Source organism: Macrotis lagotis, chromosome X (assembly GCF_037893015.1).
Source record: "Macrotis lagotis isolate mMagLag1 chromosome X, bilby.v1.9.chrom.fasta, whole genome shotgun sequence".
In the NCBI taxonomy this organism is placed as follows: domain Eukaryota; kingdom Metazoa; phylum Chordata; class Mammalia; order Peramelemorphia; family Peramelidae; genus Macrotis; species Macrotis lagotis.
The window spans coordinates 97,788,822-97,814,369 of NC_133666.1; the positions used below are offsets into that span (position 1 = coordinate 97,788,822).

At 37.0% G+C, this 25,548-nt stretch overlaps 1 protein-coding gene across 1 annotated transcript in view; it reads left to right on the forward strand.

The window, feature by feature from the left end:
• The window catches only part of LOC141502373 (uncharacterized), a 68,006-nt gene extending 42,746 nt beyond the window's left edge, over positions 1-25,260 (forward strand). The window contains exon 8 of the mRNA XM_074207082.1: positions 24,667-25,260. Within this exon, the coding sequence (XP_074063183.1) occupies positions 24,667-25,260 (594 nt within the window). The remainder of the gene's footprint in view (positions 1-24,666) is intronic.
• Positions 25,261-25,548: the final 288 nt, after the last annotated feature.

A 25,548-nucleotide genomic window follows, 5' to 3' on the forward strand; every position in this document is an offset into this window, starting at 1 on the left:
GGAGAGTTGCAGAGACGATTCCTGTGCCATTCTGGTCAGGAGGAACAAAGAGTTCACACCTCCATTTCAGCTGAAGCCCACAATTACAGACTACCTCTGCCCCAGGCTAAGGCCAAGCAGCAGAACCACCTCAGCTAACAGTAGGAAGAGTGAGCACCTCACCCCAGGGTATAGCCCACTATTGATCAAAAACAAAAGTATTTAACAATCAACCACTTCCTCTAGGCCAAGGGAGAAGGTCTCAATCAAGGTCACAGACACTCCAGAGAAAGCAACCAACACCCCCTACTGATCATCTGGAGATTTTACACTCAGAGAGCAAAACATCTAGTACCTCTTATTGGCCAGTGGGATAATCCTACTGGCCAGTGAGAGATAATGCAATCAGTGAGCAAAACCTCTAGCACAACCTACTGGCCAGCTGTAGATAAAACAGTGAGTAAACCCTCTAGGGATTCTGACACCAAAACCCTGTGAACCATCCCCTCCCCAACACAAGGTTTTAGGATAATGAAGAAAGGTCAGCCCAAAGGAGGGTCTATAGAAAAATTCCTGGAAGGAAAAGACACTAACTCAGAGAGACCTGGAAGCTCTGAGGAGAATATGACCTGCTCTACAGCACAAAAAGACTTCCTTGAAGAAATAAGGAAGGAGTTTAAAAATCAATTGGCAAATTTGGAAAAAAAATTGGAAGAGAAAATTAACACCTTGCAACAAGAAAACAATTCTCTCAAAACTTCAGTTGGTCAAATGGAAAACTCTTACAAAAAATAGAATTGACCAATTGGAAAAGGAGTTGCAGAAAGTAAAGGAAGAAAATTCTTCTCTCAAAAAAAAAGAATGTAGTCTGTGGAAACTAATGACTTCATGAGACAGCAAGAATCTGTTAAACAAAACCAAAAAATAGAAAAAAATAGAAGAAAATATAAAATACCTCATCAGCAAAACTACCGACCTCAAGAATAGATCGAAGAGGGACAACCTGAGAATTATGGGCCTTCCTGAAAACATTGAAGAGGAAAAAAAAGCCTGGACTTAATACTACAAGATTTAGTGATGGAAAATTGCCCTGATATGGAACCAGAGGGCAAAATCATTATTGAAAGAATACATTGATCCCCTCCAGAAAGAGATCCTAAAATGAAAATACCAAGGAATTTTGTGGCCAAATTCCATAAGTATCAGAGAAAAGAGAAAATCCTGCAAGCAGCCAGAAAGAAACAATTTAGATACCAAGGAGCCACAGTAAGGATTACACAGGACCTGGCTGCATCAATATTAAGGGATTGAAGGTCCTGGAATGAGATATTCTGAAGAGCAAGGGAGGTTGGAATGCAGCCAAGAATTCGCTATCCAGCAAAGCTGAGCCTTCTCTTTCAGGGGGAAAGATGGACATTTAATGAAATGGAAGACCTCCAACAATTCCTGATGAAAAAAAACCAGAGCTAAATAGAAAATTTGGACATCAAGAGGTTCAAGAAACACATAAAAAGGTTAAAAAAAAGGGCAGGTAAAGAAACAAAACTGATAGCCAATAAGATGAAACTGGCTATATCCTAGCATGGGAAAAAAGATTCTCATAACTCTTGAGAGTTGTAACTATATTAGAGAGAATATACCTAGCCAGAAGTGATGGACACTCATGACTTAGCCATGAGACTGCTACCCAATGGGATGAAATTGGCTATATCCCTACTTGGGAGAAAGACTTTAATAACTCTCAAAAATTGTATTAGAGAGAATATAGTTAGCTAGAAGTGATAGATACTCAGGATTTTCTATGACTTAGATAGAATGATTTAAAAACACTACCTCCTTAAAAAGGGGGACAGGAAGAAGATGGGAGGAGGGAGGGGATTGAATGGGGGTAAATCTCATTACATTAAGAGGTATAAAAAACCTACTTTAATAACTGGGAAGAAGGGAGGCGAAGAGAAACACCTGAATCTTCCTCTCATCAGAACTGGCTTAAAGTTAACTTACACATGCTCAGTTAACTTAAAAAAAACATCTTACCTTTCAAGTATTAAAAGGGGAAAAGGTGAGCGGGGACAGAGACAGGGAAGGGGGGGAGGGGAACTAATAGAAGGAAGGGAAGGGAAAAGGGAAAAACAAAAAGGGGAAAGAAAGGGGAGGGGGTGGATATAGGAGGGCAACACATTTAAGGTGGCAGTATTCAGAAACAAAATACTGGGGAATATGGTTAAAGGGGAAAAAGGGAAAAATACAAATAGAGGGGAAATAGCATGGAGGGCCATAAGGAGTTAGTAATTATAACCTTGAATGTGAATGGGATGAATTCTCCCTTAAAATGTAAGTGAATAGCAGACTGGAGTAAAAACCAGAAACCTACAATGTGCTGCTTACATGAAACTCATTTGAAGCAGAGAGATACATACAAAATGAAGGTAAAAGGTTGGAGCAAAATATATTTTGCTTCATCTGAAATGAAAAAAGCAGGGGCAGCAATCCTTATCTCAGACAAAGTAGCTCCAAAAATAGATAGCCTTAAAAGAGATAAGGAAGGAAACTATAGCCTCCTAAAAGGTATCACAGACAATAAAGTGATTTCAATACTGAATATATATGCACCCAGTATGATAGTATCCAGATTTTTAGAGGAGAAGCTGTAAAAACTACAGGAAGACACAGACAACAAAACTCTACTAGTGGGAGACCTCACCCTCCTGCTCTCAGATTTAGACAAATCGAATCATAAAATAAACAGGAAAGAAGTTAATGAGGTAAATAGATGGCTAGAAAACCTTGATATGATAGACCTATGGAGGAAACTGAATGGGGATAGAAAGGAATATGCCTTTTTTCTGCAGTACATGGCACTTACACAAAAACTGACCATGTACTAGGACATAAAAACATAATAATCAATTGCAGAAAGGCAGTAATAATGAATACATCTTTCTTAGATCATAATACAACAAAAATCATATGAAATATTGGGCCAGGGAGATATAGACCCAAAACTAATTGGAAATGAATAACCTCATTTTAAAGAATGAGTGGATCAAACAATAAATTATAGAAAGTTTTATCTTAGATAATGACAATAATGAAACAACAAACCAAAACCTATGGTATTCACTCAAAGCTGCTGTCAGAGGACATAATATATCTTTAAATGCTTATATGAATAAATTAGAAAAAGAGGAAATCAATGAACTAAATATGCAACTAAAAAAAGTTAGAAAAATAAAATTAAATACAAATTAGAAATTCTAAAAATTAAAGGAGAAATTAATACAATAGAAAGCAAAAAAACTATTGAATTAATAAATAAAACCAAGAGTTGGTTTTATGAAAAAAACAATAAAATTGATAAACATCTAGTCAATTTGATTTAGAAAAAGAAAGAAGAAAACCAAATTATTAATATCATAAATGAAAAAAATGAACTCACCACCAATGAGGAGGAAATTAAAATGGTAATTTGGAATTATTTTGCCCAGCTCTATGCCAATAAATTTGACAATCTAAGTGAAATGGATGAATATTTACAAAAACATAAGTTGCCCAGGTTAAAGGAAGAGGAGATTAATTATCTAAACCACCCTTTCTCAGAAAAAAGAAATTCAATAAGCCATCATTGAACTCCCTAAGAAAAAATCTCCACGGTCTGATGGATTCATAAGTGAATTCTACCAAACATTTAAGGAACACCTGGTTCCAATTCTGTATAAACTCTTTGGGAAAATAGGGGAAGATGCCTAACTCTGTGACACCAATATGGTGCTGATATCTAAACCAGGAATAGTTAAAACAGAGAATGAAAATTATAGACCTATCACCCTGATGAATATAGATGCAAAAATTTTAAATAAAATCTTAGCAAAACGAGTACAACAAGTTATCACTAGGACAATACATTATGACCAAGTAGGATTTATCCCAGGAATGCAGAGTTGGTTCAATATTAGGAAAACTGTTAGTATAATTAATTATATCAACAACAGACCTATCAGAAATTATATGACTATATCAATAGATGCTGAAAATCTTTTGACAAAATACAGCACCCATTCCTACTAAAAACATTAGAGAGTGTAGGAATAAATGGACTGTTCCTTAGAATAGTAAGCAGTATCTATCTGAAACCATCAACAAGCATTATATTCAATGGGGAGAGGCTAGAGCATTCCCAAGAAGATCAGGGGTGAAACAAAGATGCCCATCATCAACACTACTATTCAGTATCATATTAGAAATGTTAACTTTAGTAATAAGAGAAGAAAAAGAAATTGAAGGAATTAGGGAATTGGGAAGGAAGAGACAAAACTCTCACTCTTTGCAGATGACATGATGGTCTACCTAGAGAATCCCAAGAAATCATCCAAAAAACTACTGGAAAAAATTAGAAAATTTAGCAAAGTTACAGGATATAAAATAAACCCTCATAAATCCTCAACTTTTCTTTGTAGGTATGTATTTTCTTTGCATGACTAGCAAGATACAGCAGGAAGAAATACAAAGAGAAATCCCATTCAAAGTAACCTAAGACAACATAAAATACCTGGGAATCTACCTGCCAAGACAGACTCAGAAACTTTTTGAAAAGAATTACAAAGCACTTCTCACACAAATAAAATCAGATTTAAATAACTGGGCAAATGTCAACTGCTCATGGATAGATTGAGCTAATATAATAAAAATGACAATTCTACCAAAGCTAAACTACCTGTGTAGTGCCCTACCAATCAAAATTCCAAAAAAAAATTACTTTAATGAGTTAGAAAAAGTTGTAAGTAAATTCATATGGAGAAATAAAAAGTCAAGAATTTCCAGGGATTCAATGAAAAAAAGTGCAAAAGAAGGGGGCTTGGCCCTACCAGATCTAAAATTATATTATAAAGCATCAGTCATCAAAACTGTTTGGTATTGGCTAAGAAATAGAGTGGTGGACCAGTGGAATAGACTAGGTCCAATAGCAGGAAACAATTATAGTAATCTGCTGTTTGATAAACTCAAAGAGTCCAGCTATTGGGTTAAAAACTCTCTCTTTGATAAAAACTGCTGGGAAAATTGGAAGTCAGTATGGAAGAAACTTAGATTAGACCAACACCTCACACCCTATACCAAGATAAGATCCAAATGAATACAGGATTTAGCTATAAAAAACAGTATTATAAGCAAACTAGAAGATCAAAGACTAGTTTTCCTGACAAATCTATGGAATGGAAAGTAGTTTATGACTAAGGAAGAGATGGCAGAAGGAAGTTGGATATAGGAGGGCAAATCTATTTATTTTTTTAAGAAAATTTTTGAGATTTTTTTTTTCCATTTTCCCCTTTGTTCCCTTTATCCATATTCCCTAGTGTTTTGTTTCTGAATTCTGTCATCTTCAGTCTGTTTGCCCTCCTATATCCCACCTCTCCCCCCTTTTCCCCCTTTCCCTTTGCCCCTTCTTCCTTCCCTTCCTTCTGTTAGTTCCCCATTTTTCTCCCCCTCCCCATCCCCTCCCTCCCCCTTTCCCCCTTTTAATACTTGAAAGGTAAATTAACTTTAAGCCAAGTTTGATGAGAGGAAGATTCAAGTGGTTCTCAGCTCCTCCCTTCTTCCTCTCTAATACAATAGGTCTTTTATACCTCTTAGTATAATGATATTTACCCCATTCCATCTCCTCCATTCTCCCATCTCTTTACTGTCCTCCTTTTTAAGGAGGTATTGTTTTTAAATCATTCTGTCTGAGTCACAGAAAAGTCATGACTGTCCATCACTTCTGGCTAAGTATGTTCTCTCTAATAGAGTTACAATTTTTGAGAGTTATTAGAGTCTTTCTCCCAGTTAGGGATATAGCCAATTTCATCTTATCGGATAGTAGGTTTTTTCCTTTACCCCCCCCCCCCCTTAACCTTTTCATGTGTCTCTTGAGCTTCTTGTTTGATGTTCAAATTTTCTATTAAGCTCTGGTCTTCTCATCAGGAAATGTTGGAAGTCTTCCATTTTGTTAAATATCCATCTTTTCCCCTGGAAGAGAATGCTCAGCTTTGCTGGGTAGTGGATTCTTGGCTGCATTCCACGCTCCCTTACTCTTCAGAATATCTCATTCTAGGACCTTCAATCCCTTAATGTTGATGCAGCCAGGTCCTGTGTAATCCTTACTGTGTCTCCTTGGTATCCAAATTGTTTCCTTCTGGCTGCTTGCAGGATTTTCTCTTTTATCTGATAGTTCTGAAATTTGATCACAACATTCCTTGGTGTTTTCATTTTAGGATCTTTTTCTGAAGGGGATCAATGTATTCTTTCTTTTTCTTTTTTTTTCAAGGCAATGGGGTTAAGTGGCTTGCCCAAAGCCACACAGCTAGGTAATTATTAAGTGTCTGAGGTTGGATTTGAACCCAGGTACTCCTGACTCCAAGGCTGTTGCTCTATTCACTGCACCACCTAGCCACTCTCAATGTATTCTTTCAATAACGATTTTCCCCCTGGTTCCATATGCAGTTTTCTATCACTAAATCCTTTAATATTAAGTCCAGGCTTTTCTTTCTCTTCAATGTTTTTAGGAGGATTATAGAATTATGGACTTCTCAGGTTGTCCCTTCTCGATTGGTTCTCGAGGTCAGTGGCTTTGCTGATGAGGTATTTTACATTTTCTTCTATGTTTTCTATTTTTTGGTTTTCTTTAACAGACTCTTGCTGTCTCATGAAGTCATTAGTTTCCACAGACTACATTCTTTTTTCTTTTTTAAGAGAAGAATTTTCTTCATTTATCTTTTGCAGCTCCTTTTCCATTTTGGTCAATTCTAATTTTGAGAGTTTTCCATTTGACCAATTGAAGTTTTGAGAGAATTGTTTTCTTTTTGCACGTGTCCAATTGTATTTCCAATGATTTGTTTTCTTGTTGCAAGGTGTTAATTTTCTCTCCCAAATTTTGCAGTTGGTTTTTGATCTCTTTCCTGATTTCTTTAAGGAAGTTTCTGTCCTGGAGACCAGGTCATATTCTTCTCAGAGGTTCTAGGTCTCTCTGAGTTAGGGTCTTTTCCTTCTAGGAATTTTTCTATGAACCCTTATGTTGGTGAGGGGTTGGTCCATAGAGGTTTGGTGTTGAGATCCCTAGAGGCTTTACTCACTGGATTTAGTAATTCCAAGTGGGCTGGTCAGTAGGCTGTGTTGGCTGCTTTCTCTGGAGTGTCTGTGACCTTAATTTGAGGCCCTCTCCCTTACCCTAGAGTGGGTGGATGAGGCTGTTATTTTATCTTTGTCCAATGGTGGGTTTTGCCTTAGGGCAAGGTAATTGCTCTCCCTATTCACAGCTGGGGGAGGTCTGCTGCTCTTAGCCTGGGGCAGAGGTGGGCCATAATTGTGTTTGGGAAGAGACTTAAGCAGAAATGAAGATAAGGCTGCAGCTCTCCTGCACTGGAACTCACCCTCCAGCTCTGCAGTCCACCTCCAGACTGTCAATGCCTCAACCAATGCCTCTGCTCCCTAGTTGGCCTAGGCCCCTGTGGCCATCAGACTTGCACATCTTTTAGGCTTCCAGTCTGCCCCCTGATCAGGCTAGCCAAACTCTCAGACTCTTGCCTGCCCTGCCCATCAAGCTAGTGGAGTCAGGCTCTGACTCTACCCTGTGTTCCATCCTCTGCACCCGGCTCACCCACAATCCTGAAGGACAAACCTTGAGGTAGATCTTCTCCTTGTTTCTCTTTCTGGGTTTTGTAGATCAGATTTCTGTTAAGATATTTATTTCATATTATATATGAGGGAAGATCAGGAGACTAGCACTGTACCTGTCTTCTCTCTGCCATCTTGGCTGGAAGACTGCTCATTTATTCTTTTTATTTTGACAAGTAAAATATGCAATTTTATTGAATGTACACACACATAAATCCCCCAACTTTCCAATCAAATATAGAACTTTTAATAAACATATCTTCCTTTTGCTGCAATCACTTGCTTGACATGATTTGTCATGGAATTCCCCACATTTTTGACATATTCAATAATTCATCATGAAACCACATTTTTTTCACATTAGCTACCAAGTGTGCTTTTGATGAGTAGTCCAGTCCATTTCTCCAAGTCTAGGTTTGATTCTATCCCAAAGGTTTTCAAAAGGGTTTAAATCTGGGGAGTTCTCAGGCCACTGAGGCATGTTTATATCCATTTCCTGGATAAAATTTATTAACCTTTCAGGAGATGAAGCATGATGGTGCAAAACAATATTGTGGTACTCCATCTCCAATTAAAATTTTCTGCAATTCTGGAATAATTGTGCTTTTCAGGATTTCAGTATATTTATCAGAGTACATTGTTCCCTCAATGGAGACAAAATATCCAGATGCACCAGAAGTGGGAAAAACCCCCCAAAAGATTTCCATAGAACTTTGAATGAAAAAGTGAGCTTTCAGTAAAAATTGCCTTTTTCCAATCTTCAGCAACCCAGTCTTTGTATTATCTTGCCAACAGCAATAGTTTTCTTCATATCTGTGATGAGAGTTGCTTCCTCACTGGTTTTCTGAATGGGCTGCCAATTTCAAGAAGTCTGCTCAGCACAGTGGAAGAATCAACTCCTCCAGCTGCCAGGTCCCTCTGAAGGGGGGACTTTTGCAGCAAAAGGTTGTAAATACATGGCATTGCTTTTCTTTTTCTGCCACTTACCTTTGCACTTTGGGGAGACTGATCCTGTTTTATTATGCACTTGAATGTTCTTTGAAACACTGGACTTATCCATACCAAGAGTTGCTGCAATATCCTAACAGTCATTGAAGTGTGCTCTTTAAGAGCAGTAACTTTTGCACATTTCACTGGAGAAATATCCATTTTTTAAAATGGCCAAATTAAAAGGTGTCAGCCTTGGGTGAATAAAATTACAGATGCATGACTACTCTCTCAAGTAGTAACTTGTTGAAACTCTTCTTACCTCTTGTCTAGAAAGAAAACTGCAGGTGAAGAGGGTCCCCAGGTGTCTCCCAGACTTGCCTCTGTATATGAAAACCCTCCCCATTGTGAAGACTCATCTCTCATGGCGAAAGGCACATTTATTCTTTATGTATTTCTTTTCCTCCATTTCCTTTCTACTCATAAAATTATCAGAATAGAACTACTGCTATTTTTCTTTATTTTAAAAAGATAGAGATGAAAGGTTATTTTGGTTACATGAAACTGAAAACTTTTGTATGAATTCTGCATCCATCTCCTGTTTCTAAAACTAAGTCAGGGCCATACAGGCTGGTTTAATATCTCAGTTTTGTCCTTTTCATGAATAGAACTTCAACCTCCACTGAAATAGTACATGTTACTTCAAAGCATATCAATACCATTATTGACACAGGTCATTCTTCACAACATATAAATGTGATTGGAAAATCTAAATATTCTTGATTTATGGACTTTTGAGGTAACTTTTTGACAACTAATGCTAATTATTGGTGCATTTCTTTTGACTGAAAAACCTTTGGAAACTGAAATCTGCAAAACTAAATTTAAAAACTGAAGTCAAGCATTACATTTTCATATATATTTTATTGTTTACATTTTAGATTGATAGATTTCTGATGTTGTAAATGGTGGTATTTTAATCTCAGCAATAAACTTTCAATATAATAATTGGGCAAAACAAATTACTCCTGAGGTTTCCTTTGAGTGCTATTTCCATCTATTAAGGCTGGATTGTTATCTTCAATTTGTAATGGAAAAAGCATGGTTTTAAGTGTCAGAAGATCCAAGTTTGGGTCCTACCTCTGAAATTTACTACTTGTATTATAATAATAATAGTTAATATTTATAAAGCACTTCTTATGTTCTGAGCATTGCACTTTACAAAGTATTATCTATTTGATCCTCAGAACAATTGGGGAGGCAGATGTAATTATTATCCCCATTTTACAGAAGAAGAAACTGAGTCAAACAGAGGTTACATGGCTTGTCCAGTACAGTACAGCTAGTCTCAGAAGCTTGTCAAAAGTTATGATTTTATATTGATTAGTATTATAATGAATTTAAAATTAATATCCTAGGGTTGAGAGATGCTTTTCACAGGCTGTCTCTGGACCTGGGAAACAGTGAAAACAAGACAGTAATTGTTTTAATCCTGAGGAGTCCTGCACTCTTGCCTATGTAAAGTGGAGTGTATTATCATGCTTTGTTCTGTACTGTAATCCCAAATTATTCAATCAACTCGGTTGTTCATGTAGGATTCCTATTTGGATGGTCACAAGTGATGTAACTGTTGCATTGTCCTGTATGGTGGGCTTGTCATAGGAAGATCACTCAAGCTCCAAATCTGATTGTTCTATGAACCACCTATCCACTCATGATCTTATATAAAGTATCTGGCTGTACAACAGTAAGGTAGAGCTCCAAGGAATGGAGTAGTCCCTATGATTTGCAAATTGGTGCCTTGCAAAGAAAGTAATTAATCAACTATTTGATTTGCTGGTACTCTGTCTCTGGCCTGACCAGGTTAGAGACAGTTCAGTAAAAATTTGGTTAACAGGCTGGATTTGAATTCAGTCTTTTTAACTCCAGGCTTAGCACTCTATACACACATTGTTATCTAGGTACCTTCCAGACAAATAAAACATTCTACTTCAATCAGCCTTCATTTCCTTATGTGTTTAGAAGGGACAAAAAAGACTGGAACTAGTTGCACAGGTATTGAGATATGGTCTCAGTGAGTGAGGAACATGGTACTTACAGTCATGATTTCGATGTATGGATTTTGTAGTGCCTCTTTGGACTAACTACCCCCTAAACAAATTCTTACAAGTTGAATCTATATTCCTACAGTCATAACTAACATGCCTCTGTCTATGTATTTACCTTATATCTAGTTAGCAGGAGGATATAATTAATTGAAAACAAAAGTACTTAATGAAATGCCATAGTAAAAAGAGAATCAACAAACATTACCACCCCCCAAAAAAACTTCCCCACAAATACACATTGTCAATATGAAAAATGTATACATACAAAAATTTATAAATCGAGGGGTACATATACATATACACATGGCTAAGACAACTTAGGTCCCTGTTGAAGTTTTACCACATTGGGCTCATGCCTTTTTTCAAGGGTTATGGCACCTCCTCTGGGTAATTCACTTGTGAGGTCCCTTCACCCCGCTAACTCCTCTAAGGCTATATCTTACTATCTCTAGCTTTGGGCTTGGCTCACATCCTAACCCAGAGAGGACTGAGTGGGGATTGATCCCCGAAAGTTATTTTCTTTCTTTGGTTTGATGTCTTCATCTAGAGGTACTCTAGAAAAATCTGTAATATTCTTATGGTATAGTTTATGATTACTTTCCTGAAATGTATGACAATTAACTCTCATACAAAATACCCCAAAGTAATAAATGCATATGAGATAGGGCTTTTATTTCATCCAACTTAAAAAAAATGAAGAAAATGCAAAGGATTTGCTGCTGTCTTTAAATAAGCACATAAGACACAGAGCTGTCAATAGCTCTCCTCTAATTTGGAACAAAACTTTGGATTTTCAGTGAGCTATAGAAATATCTTCATCTAAATATTTAATACACAGAATCATAAAAAGACTCACATGAACTGAACCAGTGAGAAACAGAGAAAGCAGAATTAGAAAAAAACAACATATACAATGCCTGCATCAATGTAAATAAAAAGAACCACTATAAAAGATAGTTTCATCTATTATTTTAAAAATATCTTCTGATATTGTACATTAATGGAAAAAGGAGGAATGAACAGGCAAAGACAGGGACTGCAGTTACAGCTTTCACATGTACTAAATATGTGACCCAAGTTTTAACCTCCTTCTGCCTCAGAATCTGGGAGACCTGGGTTCAGATCTTATCTCTGGACAAATCTGGCTAGAAGTCACTTACTCTCTCTGTTACCTAAGCAGTTTCCTAAGAATGTAGATTGCCAAGCCGTTGTGGATTTACACCTACACATGGTCCTTGCTGGAAATTTTCTAATATAGTTTTTGTACAAAGTTCAATACAAAAGCCTTGTTTCTGTACAGGTCCAGGACAAAAAACCAAATAAGGGCTGATAATGCTTGTAGTACTCTTCATCCAGAGAATGCTGGAGTTAGAAAGCATCTTAAGAGATCGCCAGGCTGTGGATAGTGCCAGCCCTAGAATCAGGAAGTCTCAAGTTCCTGAGTTCAAATATATGCACTTATTGGCTGTGCAACTCTGGGAAGTCATTTAATTGTTTGCCTCAGTTTCCAAATTTGCAAAATGAGCTGGAGAAGAAAATGTCACACCACTCCAGTAGTTCTATGTTTTTTTGCAAGGCAAAGGGGTTAAAGTGACTTGCCCAAGGCCACACAGCTAGGTCATTATTAAATATCTGAGACGGAATTTGAGCTCAGTTGCTCCTGACTGTAGGGTCACTGTTCTATCTACTGGGCCTAACTGCCGGCACTTCAATACCTCTGTCAAGAATAGCCCAAAAAGGGGCAGCTAGGTGGCGCAGTGGATAGAGCTCCAGCCCTGAAGTCAGGAGGACCTGAGTTCAAATCCAACCTCTGACACTTAATAATGACCTAGCTGTTTGTCCTTGGGCAAGCCACTTAACCTCATTGCCTTGCCAAAAATAACTTAAAAAAAAAGAAAGAAAACCCCCAAATGAAAAATGATTAAACTGTTAAATGCCTCATTTTGCAGAGAAGGAAACTGAGGCCCATGGGTCACTACTAATTTAGAGTGGGCTCCAGGGCTGAGGCCCAAGGTCGCTCATTCCCTCTCCGCGGGTCAGTCCTCTAATTCAAAGTTCAAGAGACGGTTCCCTTCAGGGCAGGGCGTGCCCAGCAGAGTCTGGGAACGGTAGATCTGAGGCTGCGCAGCCCGGACGCACTACGCCTCGGCCGTGGCCTTGGCCGTGAACCTCGGCTCGGAAGCTGCGGCGGGCCCAGGCGGTCTCCTGGGCGAGTCAGAAGCGCCGGGCTGCAGGTGCTGTCGGCCCGCCCTGCTTCCTCTCCCCAGCTGACTCTTTGCAGGACGGAGCTCCGGGGCTCCTCACCGGGGCCGGCTCCTCGGAGCTTTGTGGCGGGAGCACACTTAGCTCTTGTTTGCCCGGGGAGCCAGGCGCGCAGGCTTTGGTCGGGGGGCGCCTCGGCGCGGTCCGCTCCCAGCACTGTTGGTCCCACCCGCCTCCTGTAGGGTTAGCTCTTCGCTCTGCTCCAGGCTCATCCACCTGGTAGCCCGCCCGCCCTCAGGACTGTCTGGGGAGAGGAGGGCTGGGCGGGGGGCTAGAAAGGAGAAAGGAAAGGGGTGCGATGGGGCCTTAAGAGTCTCCAGCAGAACTCTAGGGTCGGTATTTAGATTTCTTTTTTTTTGGAAGGGGGGCCTGTCTCTGCACTTGAAATGGGGGGAAACCAAAGAAAAGCCTTATTTTCCTTAACCTCTAACTCAGATGCAAAAAAACTATTTTGGTAGCTATTAATGCATATCATTGCATTTATTTTTATGCATCCCAAAAAAAGGAGAGGGGGCAGGACACACAGAACCCCCATCTAACTGAAATTTAGCATTTCCTTCAGTTACGAATACCTTAAATAATTATTCCGAAGAGTTCATAGCCAATAACAGGCAGGCAAAGAGGCCCCGTGACACACAAGAACCTCAACTGTAACTGACGTGCCATTTCCTGTATTTATAAATATATTTTTATAAATTCTGACAATTGTTCCATAGATTTGACCAGATTGCCAAACACACACACACACACACACACACACACACACACACACACACACACGATCAAGAATTTTTTTTCCTCTTAGCTGTTTGATCCTTTTCTGTCTCCTTTGCAGGATCACTACCCACCTCCCACTTCTTTGCATGAGTGTAATCCAGATCCTCTATCCTCTCTTTCTTCTCTCATTCAGTAAACATTTATTAAGCTCTTAATACCTGCCAGGCACTCTGCTAAGTGTTATCTCTGTCTGTCTCCCAATTTACATCACTTCAACAACTCTCCTGCATTCAGCTATTGTCTCTAAATTTACATAACTAGTATTAATATATTCTGAGCTCTAGTTCTATATAACCTTTTCAAGATGGATGCCCCACAGGCATCTCAAGCTTATCATATCTAAAGGGAAACATAGTCTTGTTTTCCTTTAACTCATCCCTTTTCCTATTTTCCATATTTTAGTTTGAGGCACACTATCCTTCTAGATGCAACAAACCAGATTTGTCACTTAACTCTTCCCTCTTCCCCTCTTCCTTCCCCAGCTACATAATGGCCAAGTCCTGTTGATTTTATTGCCACAACACTCCTTGGCTCCTTCTTCATCTTTCTATTCACAAGATCACTACCCTAATTCAATCCTTCATTACCTTTTACCCAGGCAATTACAATGGCTTTTAAAATTAGACTCTCTTGTTCTAATCTCCCCTCCTCAATCCATTCCTAAAGTACAGGTCTGTTTGTGTCACCCACTTTTTCAATAAGCTTTGGTGGCTCCTGTAAGACCCTGAGTTTCGAAACCTGTGAACTTTTGCCTGAATGCCTGTTAAGACCCTGAATGTCGAAACCTATGAACTTTTGCCTAAATTCTGCCCCTAAGTCTCTGCTTGGTCAGCTTTCTGAGTTTCTGCCAGATCAGCTTCTGAAGCTTTTGCCTGGTCAGCCCTCGGACCATGCAGCAGGGGGGCTTCTCCAAGGACCTGCATCCAATAAGAACACACCGCACCATCTCAAGACAATCTGCAGGCAGATGCTTGAAACTCCCCTACCAAACCATATATAAGGTCTCTCCTCACTTTACTCGGGTTTCCAGGATCCTAGCCCTGACCTAGGATGGAACCCTAGCTCGAGCTAGTTTAATAAACCCTTGCTATTGCATCTCCGTCCTGTCGAGTGCCTCTGTTCTGTAATTGGGGACTTTTCTCAGACCCTAACACTCCCTATCTCATTTAGGATCAAAGTCAAGCTCATCTGTCACTTAAAGCCCTTCACAGTTTGGCTCAAATCTATCTTTCCAGACAGATTTACATTAGCACCCCACTTTAGTGCCAAAACGGCTATGTTGTTTCTTGTACATAGTTTGAACTTCATATCTGAGCCTTCTTACTATCTGTCCAGTGGTTCTTCCTGGTTCCTTTCCTCAGTTTTTAGAGATTTTTTAAAAGAAATTATATTTCTTTGATATATATGTAAATTTGTTTTTAAATATTTTTACATCTTGTTTCACCCCCCACAAGAATGTAACCTCTTTAAAGGACTTTTTTTTTTGTCTTTGTATCTTTTGAGGCCTTCCAGGTTCTTTTCACAAGGCAGGCATTTAACAAATGCTTGTTAAATTGGTTTGAATTTTGGAATACAATACTTTGTAACAACTGGATTTAATGAAAGCAGCTTTTCTGGCTCAGATTTAAGAGACTGGAGCAGTTAAGTGGATAGAGCACTGGCCCTGGAGTCAGGAGTACCTGAGTTCAAATATGGCCTCAGACACCTAATAATTACCTAGCTGTGTGGCGTTAGGCAAGCCACTTAACCCCCATTGCCTAGGGAAAAAAAAAGGCTTTGGAGATTTAAGAGGTATTTGGTGACTTGAAATAATTGTTTCTTTTGTGGGTTCATAAAGTATCTTAAAATACCTCCTTCCCCTCCCACAAGTTTTCTTTCAAGTTTTAATCCAAAATTACTGAATTGTACAATTAAAAAGAAAACATTTCCTTGTTTCCTCATAGTACTATTTACTTGTGAATGCCCAACAATCTAGTTCTTTTTGGAAAAGGAGAATTTATCTTCCCCCCAATAGTAGGTTTTTTGATTGTTGATAAGGAGATTTTTAGACTGCCTATTATTATTATTATTATTATTATTATTATTATTATTATAATACAAATAATTTTTTTATAAAGAATTTGATTGGTTTATTGTAGGTTGTTATATTCAAACCCCTATTCTTTCTCAACAACATTCATAAATTAAACATTTATTGAGTATCTATAATATTCAAAGCATTATAGCAGGTATTGTGGCAAGAAGGAAGAAGCTACAGTTGTTTTGTAGAATTTTATATCCCAGAAAAAATGATCATTTTTTAACTTTGAATAACATGAATGTGGTAAGAAGCAGATCCAGTTTGTGTGTTTCTCTATATGCCTATTGTATATATAATGATGACTTTGTGTATTTATTTCTATATAAAAGTAAAAAACACTGGCCTGGGAATCTGGGGATATCATCTATCCAGATAATTTTTGTTATGCCATGCTTATGTAGTTGGTATAATAAAATCATAGAGAACACTAAAATGTTTTTTATTTATTTTTATTAAAGATATTGAGTTTTACGATTTTCCCCCATCTTACTTCCCTTCCCCCCCTCCCCACTGAAAGCAATCTGTCAGTCTTTACTTTGTTTTCATGGAGAACACTAAAGTTTCATAAACCATAATGCACCATGTAACTTTTATTTTGTATACTTGATTCAGTATTATTGCTTACTCAGTGTGTAGATAATTTGTATATTGGAAAATCTGTTAACAATCTTTGTAGAAGATAGAAATCTAATGGTTTGACTTCTTGATTTCTGATTGTAATTGTGATTCAATGTTGTATTTTTGCCCACAGCATCCCTTAGGAATGTGTGTAGGTATCCAATCTGGGTCTGAAGGGAACTGGATCCCTATTGGAGATACAGATGTCAAGTCCACTGTGATGGTCCTAGATGGAGAGCTATTGTCCCTGATTATGATGACTGTCTATCTGAACTCCCAGATCCTGGATGTACATAAACAAGATAGGTTACTGAGAATAAATTCCCCCAGGGAACAGGTTAATATTCTGGATAGAGAAAGGTTTAATTCAGAGGCTTCTCACCAAACCTTCAGATATTTTCCATACCCAGAAAAGGCTGGACCCCATGAGGCTATCAACCATCTCTGGGAACTCTGCCTTCAGTAGTTGACGCCAGAGATTCACCCAAAAGAACATATCTTGGAACTATTGGTGCTGGAGCAATTTTACCCAGTGAGATCAGGATTTGGGTGCAGTCACAGCATCCAGGTAACATTGAAGAGGTGGTCACCTTAGTGGAAGATTTGACCCAAATACTTAAGGAGGAAGGTGAGTTAGTAAACTATAAGAGAGCAAAATATCTTCAGAGTATGAGAAATAAGAATAGATAATCCAGGAAGGGGCGGGGGTAGAGAAATAGTAGTGAAGGAAAAACACAGTAGGGAGGAAGGAGATCACTTGAATTGGGAATGAGAAAGAAGATAGGCAATTTCAGTTGTGCTCTTCTCTTTCACTGTATTCAATCTAGTTACTTCCTTATAATCTGATCTCTGCAAAAAAATTGCCACAAAATGGAAGGAATCCAGAATAGACTGTTCATTTTCATGTAGCGACAGAGGAAATAATCAAAATAGTAAGCTTCTTATAAGCTTAAGTTTTATCCCCATTCATCAACCAATCTTGATATTGGGCTTAACAATAATACTTTTTACTTTAAAAAATTATTTTTAAGATCTCTGTGAGGTAAGAAAGATTGATGTGATTATACCTGGTTTAGAGATAAGAAGATGAAGATAAAGCATGGGTTTTCAGTTGACTTGCTACAAAGGTTACACAAATAAAATAAACTTTTGGATGCCAGGTCTTTTAACTCTCATCCTGTGTTCTTTTATCTAGACTATATTTCCTCCCTGTTAAAGGATTTGTTTTTTTTTATGAAGCCATTTCCTATAAGAAACTCAGAAAAATTGATTTTATCTCATATTCTATGAATATTTCCTTGTGAAAAGAGGAGGTAATAATGACAGCTACCTATAATTGCACATTCCATATGATTGATATATAATATTAAAAACAATTTTTGAAATCAGTACATTCAAATCAGAATTCTATCATTGGAAAATTGCTATTCCTGAAAAGATATTGTCAGAACTCTAGAGCCATAGGAAGCAGTGCTCTGCTCTCTGAAATTGTTAGGTCCTGGGGACTGATCCTGTTTCATCCTTTGTCCTCTCTAGCTTTGCTTTCTCAGATCTGTCTTTCTCCAAGATAGGAACACAAAGAAAGAAGAAAAGCCTGCTATGTCTCCACTAGCCAGATTTCAGATGAATAGAATGTTTTCTCCCTTTCCAAAGGTTCTCAATTTTCAATCCTTTTTACTAGCATTTGTGTCTCACCAAGTCCTGTCCAGAGCTAAATCTATTTTATTTTCTTCCAGAATACTGAGCCCATTCTAGTTGATGATGGATTCAGTGGGGAATTCACTTTATATCCTGGTGCCTTCTCTACTTAACCTGTACTCATTCATCTAAATTTTTGTATTCAGTACTATGCTAGTCTTTCTGAGGGATACAAAAGAAATATGACCTACAGTCCTTGGTATCATAAAGACTTTACATCCTTATCAGAATAACAAGGCCAACATTTGGGAAAATAAAGAGCAATTGAATTCCATCCTAAATATGTGCCAAAATGTATGCTTTGGAACAGTTAACAGAAGAAACCTGGATAAATCGTAAAGGTAAGGAACAAGTTTAAAAGTACTCACTGGAATAATATTCTGTTATTTGGGTAACAGAGTTGAGTGAAAATTAGCTTAAGTGCTCAATCATACTCAAAATGATATTCTTAGAATAATAACCTAACATTACTGATGATATTCTAACCATGAAATGTGAAGGAAAAAATTTTTCTAGTAACTTGTTAATGATTATAAATTACAACAGATTTCTAAATATATTTTCTGAATTAGAAAATTGAAGAAATTGTATTATAGTCTTTGAGAACACTTTCTCACTTAAAATACCTGAGCCACATGTGGATTATAGGGATTTTCTTTTTCTTCAAAGCATTCACTAGATTGTGGTAAAGCAGGATGCCGAACTTCAGATTAATTAAATGCTTCCTGCTAATAGTTTTTGATTGAAAGGTTTTAGAGCTTGTAGTCCAACCCTATAATTTTAAAAATTAAGAAAATAAGACTCAGAGATTATTTTATAATTTGTTGGCAAGAATAACCGTTATTTTTGAATCCACTGAATATGAGTGCAAATTCTCTAAGTTTTAAATGGGTGACCAAAAACCATCTTCAAAATGCATGTAATTAGAGATTCATATGGCTTCCAAAGTGATTTTGTAAAGCACAAATTTGACCATGTGTTCACTACTTAGTAAACTTCATGGCTTCTTTCTGCCCTTAGAATTGATTTATAAAATCCTTTATTTAACATTTAAAGCTCTTCCCCACCTGATCCCCTCTTACTGCTCCAGTCTTCTTATGCTTTACTCCAGTCATTTTTTGATGTAACCATATTGATTTACTTGCTATTCCTCACATACGATACTCCTGTCTCCTGACTTTGTACCTTTACATCATTGATTTTTCATGCTTGGAATGTTCTCATTGCTACCTCCTAGTTTCTCTGGCTTCCTTCAAATCCCACTTTCTACAGGATCTTTTCCTGTTCCTTCTGCCACTACTGTATTCCCTCTGAGATTATCTTCCATTTACACTGTGTGTGTGTGTGTGTGTGTGTGTGTGTGTGTGTGTGTGTGTGTGTAGATAGATAGATAGATAGTTATATATCTCATATATGTACCTAGTAATTTTTATGTTTCCAAGCAGGGACCATATTTTTGCTTTCTTTGTATCCCTTTTGCTTAGCACAGTGCTTAGTGCATAGTGCTTAATAAATTCTTGTTTCTAGACTGATTGAATGACTGACTGGTTTTATTATCTTTGATGCAAAGAAATAATCAACTCTTACTTCTTCCTGGTGATATGGGAAATCAAATTCATAAAGATTTTTGTCATTGAACTTCTATCACCTTTTTTTTTTCTTCCATATTTTGGTAGTATGTTATTTTTCCAGTTAAGGACAATTTTTAACATTCATGTTTTATAAATTTTTAAGTTCCAAATTTTTCTCCCTGTCTTCTTCCTTCCTAAGATGGTAAGCAATTTGTTGTAGCTTATGTGTAATCATATAAAACCTATTTCCATATTAGTTATTTTGTGAAAGAAGAAACATTTTGTAAAAACAATTAGATTTTTCCAAAGGAAAGAAATCACAAAAAAAGAAAGCAAAAACAGCATACATGCATTCATATTGCTATCAGTTCTTTTTCTGAAAGTTCAACTTTTTAAATTAGAATTATTAGTAGAGTAACAAAAATGCCATAAATAGTAAAGTACTCAAAAATGAGGAAGGAGGTACCAAAGTCCTCTACAAATTGAATGATGATGATGATGATGATGATGATGTTGTTTGTCCTTTGTTCTCAAAGAAGACCATAACATCAGGGAGGTGATGCCATGACAAGTATATGAACTGGATTTGAGTGAGAAGCCTCACTTTCTCCTTTGCAGTCAACTAGATCCAGTGGCCAGATATGAATCAGGACAAATGGAGATAGTCCTAAATGTGAGGGAATCAAGAGTTAAGTGACTTGCCCAAGGTCACATAGCTAGAAAGTATCAAGTGTCTGAGGCTGTATTCGAACTCCTGTCCTCCTGACTCTAAGCAATCTAAGATCTGCTATATTAATAAAACAATTGGATTCCAACAGAGACAATTTTAGCAAAGTTTTTGATCAAGTATCTCATATTGTTCTTAAGGAGACTTTTAAGAGATGAATTTGATGTTAATACAATCAGATGGAGTTAGAACTGGTTTTATGACCTCACTTAACATTAATAGTTCATAGTTATTAATAATCATAGTTAATAGTTCATTGTCAACTTGGCTGGAGTGGAACACCCATGAGTCTGTTCTGGGTCCTTATGATGTTGAACATTTTTATCAGTGACTTACATAATAGCATAGATGACATACTCATTAAACTGGATCCAAATGGATTGCCAAGCTAGAATCTAATAAATTCAATATGAACAAATATAAAATCTTATTCTTAGATATAAACAATATCTTATGAATATAAGATAGGGGAGTCATAGTTAGATAGTAATTCTGAAAAATATTCTATAGTTTTAGTGAACTTCAAACTTAATGTGAGTCAATAGTATGATGATGATGATGATGTTTGTCCTCTATTCTCAAGGAAGACCATTACATCATGAAGGTGATGCCATGACTTGCATATGAGTTGGATTTGAGTGAGGGGGTGCTGTGCTATATCACTAATCTTACTCTCTCCTCCAGAGCCAGATATGGATCAGGATGACTGGAGATGGCTCTGGATGTAAGGCAATCAGCATTAAGTGCCTTGCTCAAGGTCACACAGCTAGTAGTGTTTGAGGCCATATTTGAACTCAGGACTTAATGTCTTCAGGAATGCTACTGTGCCATCTAGCTTCTCTATAGTAGGATGGACTGTCAAAAAAAAAAAGCTAATGTGTCCATAGACTGCAATGAGAGACTTAGCTCCTAGAAATAGAGAAATTAATAATCTCAATTGATATGAATTGTTAAAGTCAGATGTGAGAAACAGAGCAGTTCTAAACTGACTTGATTATCACAACATGAGGATTTCACAATCTGGCATATAGGGCTGGTGTAAGTTTGAGGCTCTGTGATGCATGGTTTCAACAAATAGTTTATTCTTATTTCTTTTTTAAACAAACTGTTACTATTTTAAATGTTTTTCATACAAAAGTATAAGTTTATTAAATTTTATTTCTTTGTTTTCAAAAGAAACTTTATTAAAAAATAAGACAAGAAAAATTCAAACACTTAACTGTGCACATGATATTAACCAAATCATCATAAAAGTGCTCTTTTTAGTAGGAACTCTTTGGTTATAACTCTTGATAGAGTTAATAATTTATATAATCACAACCACTTGAAGGTTCTTTTGAGTTCCTGTGACAGGGATGATTTTTTTTAATGAAATTTATGTTTCTAGCCTGATCTGAATTTCTAAAAGGAAAAGATAATGGAAATCTCTATGGTAGGATTATCTTGCTCTTTTTAAAAGCTTATTTAAAATAATTTTTTTCAAAGATAGTCCTATTTCCCCCTGCCATTCTCAGACCTCATCTGACATAAGCACCACAATTTAAGGAGGAAGTGGATAAACTAAAAAGTATCAAGGGTAGGACAACCACAATGTGAAGAGTTTTGATTCTTTTTCATGTGAAGATTGGTTGAAGAAATTTGAAAATACACTGTTTTGAGAAGATGGGAATTAAATTTGCCCTGTTTGGCTCCAAAGGGTAGAACCAAAAGCAATGGAGACAAGTTGAAAAGAGACAGATTAATCTTAAAGTCAGGAAAAACTCCCTAACAATTAAAGCAAACAAAAAATGGAATAGGCTGCCTTGAGAAGTGGTAGATATCCCTTCCTGAGAGGGCTTTAAGTAGAGACTAATTGACCTTGTTAGGTATATTAGCCTGGGATTCCCTTCATGTCGAGATTGGAATAGATGATTGGTGAGTTTACACACACACACACACACACACACACACACACACACCCCCCTCCTAATTTCAGTTTGCTATATGAAAAGCCCTAGTTTTTGAGTTAAAAGTTTGTGTTTGAGTCCTGGCCCTAGTTAAGTTATATTATCTCTCTTAGTGTTGAGATTTCTAAGCAGAGGTATTTTTTTCTGTTAAAAAAAAGATATTGGAAATGTATACCATGGAAACAATGTAAAGACTAACAGAATGCCTTCTGTGGGGAGTGAGGGGAAGGAAGCAAGAATGGGGGGGAAATTGTAAAACTCAAAATAAATAAAATTTTCTAAAAAAAGGATATTGGAGAACAAGCAAAAATTTGCTTTTGGGCTTATATATTCAGGATTCAACATCTCTAGAATTGTGTAATAGAAAAGAGTGCTGCATTTTGAGTTAGAGGACCTGGCTTCTTTCACTCTCTGTTATTTATGTAATCATAGTCAAGTTACCAAACTATTCTAAGACTGTTTCCACAGCTGTGAAATAAAGTAATGCATTAGATGATTTCTAAGGTTCCTTCCTTTTCTAAGAGATTGATGTTAATGTTAACTATACTCATCTTAGGATAAGTTTATTTCATTCTTTGGGTTTTAGAGAAAGTAAGCATCTCATTTAAAATTCGCCCTTTCTCCTTAGAATGCAAGTAATAAGGGTGGACAAGTTAGGTAGAATTACACTGCTGTTTGATCAGTTTTTTCTTATGCCCTATTTATTTCTTCTGTGCTGCCAACTTCACTCCTCTGAGTAATGTAGGGAGCTAACTGGTCCTGGACAAGCAGAAATCTATCATTTGTGTTTCAGGAATCAATGACATTCAAGGATGTGACTCCACACTTCACTTGGGAAGAACTGGTGCAGCTGAACCCTGTTGAGCAGGACCTATACAGAGATGCGTTGCTGAAGAACTATAAGAACTTTGTTTTTCTTGGTAAATTTCCTATTTATGTCTTAGGATCACTGATTTTTAAAGACCATAGACTTTGAAAATTATTAAACTGAGTTTATTTTTGTGTGTGAAGAAGCCAGAGAATCTTGATGAATTTGTATCATAGAGCTGCAAATGAGACAGTTTCTTTCCTCCATTACTAACCTAGGTGCTGTCCTTTTCCGTTCCCTTTTGTATCCAGATTTTCTGCCAAGAACCCAGTGAAATATTTCCATAGGTTGGAGATTTATGTTCTCCTCAGCTCTATGGCCCATACTCCTATATTTTATGAGGCTATACCACCGAGTAGCCTTAAAGTCCTTTAAATTGTGACTAAGTAGCATATTCTCTTTCTAAATATGTAGTCTTGGATTATATTTTGGAATGACTATTCTACCACACAAATAACAATTTTACCTTTCTTTTCCATGAACAGGACTTTCAGCTTCCAAAGCAGATGTGATCTCCCAGTTGGAACATGGGGAAGTGCCATGGATGCTAGAAAGAGAAGTCCCAAGAGGTACTTGTGTATTTGAGTACATGAAAAATTAGCAGATAGGAATTTATTGAAAGCAGCAGCTCATTTTGTTAATCAGGGAAAAAACATCTTGTAAATGTTAATCCAGGAGACTCTTAGGTTCCTCATCTAGAAAATGGTGATTTAAAAAATATTTCTATTACCTATTTCACAGGGTTGTAGTGAGAAGAGTGCATTGTTAAACTCAAAGCAGCTATAGAAATATGAACTATTTTATAATAGGCATTTTCCCCCCATTTTGTTACTCTACTCCCACTGCAACAGTTTCCTGCTACCACAGGGGACATTTATATTTTTAAACTTCTTTCAGATTCAGACATCAGTCCTGAAGCCAAGACATCAGTTGAAAGGTGGGAAACATCTGTGGAAGGATCACCTCAGGAAACAGTAACAAAAAGACCCAGAAAACATAGTTCCTGGAACTTAAAACCGAGAGAAGCCTTTCACTGTTTAGTGAGGCAGCAAGGCCACCATGAGCATATAGAGAAAGAAACTGTCATACATAAGGAAATTTCCAATAATGAAAAAGGCTTTGAGAGTAATGAATTTGGGAGAAGTTTGAGCCTGAGACCAATCCTAGGTACAGGGCAAGTTCCTATAATAAAAAGCATCTATAAAAATGATCATTATGGAAAGAATTTCAAAGATAATTTAGGACTAATTAAGTTTCAAAAAAACTTGCACAGGAAAGAAACCTTTTCTAAATAATAAATTTGGGAAAGTCTTTAGTCATGTTTTACAACTTAGTCATCATGACCATCATCCTGGAGAGAAACCCTGTGTGTGTAATGAATGTAGGAAAATTTTTACCAAGTGGGTAAACAATACTGAACATAAGAGAATTCATTCTGAAGAGAGTGAGAGTTCAGCTCATTATAAATGTAATGAATGTAGTAAAGTTTTTATTAAGAGGTCAAACCTTACTCAGCATCAGCAAACTCATTTTGGAGAGAAACCCTTTATGTGTAATGAATGTGGGAAAGCCTTCAAATGGATTTCACAACTTAATGTTCATTATGCCCATCATTCTGGAGAGAGACCCTTTACATGTAATGAATGTGGGAAAGCCTTTACCAAGAGGTCAAAACTTGCTCAACATCAGCATACTCACATTGGATTGAAACCATTTAAGTGTAATGAATGTGGAAAAGACTATAGCTACCTTTTACAACTTAAGCTTCATCAAAGAATTCATTCTGGAGAGAAACCCTATAAATGTAATGAATGTGAAAAAGCCTTTACCAAGTGGGCAAACTTAAATCAGCATCAGAAAACTCACTCTGGAGAGAAATCATACAAATGTAATGAGTGTCTCAAAGCCTTTGCCAAACAGGCAAACCTTTCTAGACATCATAGAATTCATTCTGGAGAGAAACCCTATAAATGTAAAGACTGTGGCAAAGCATTCATCCAGAGGGCACATGTTACTCAACATCAGAAAATTCACATTGGAAAGAAATATTGAAAGTATCAACAGTCAGTGAGTGCATCTTAATCAGCATAGAAGAAATTGTAATGAAGAAAAATCTTGTAAATACAATGACTCATGATTTTTGCAAACTCTGCAATTTACACTCTGTTCTTAGTTCTGTTACCTAGGGCCAAGTAGAACAATCTTCATAACAGTAGAACCAAAGAGCTAGTCACTACCTTAAAGACTATGCAGTCCTATCTATCCAAACAGGGATCTCTTTTACAGCATCCCTAACAAGTGGGTTTTCCATCTTCTTCATGAAGGTCTTTAATGAAAGTG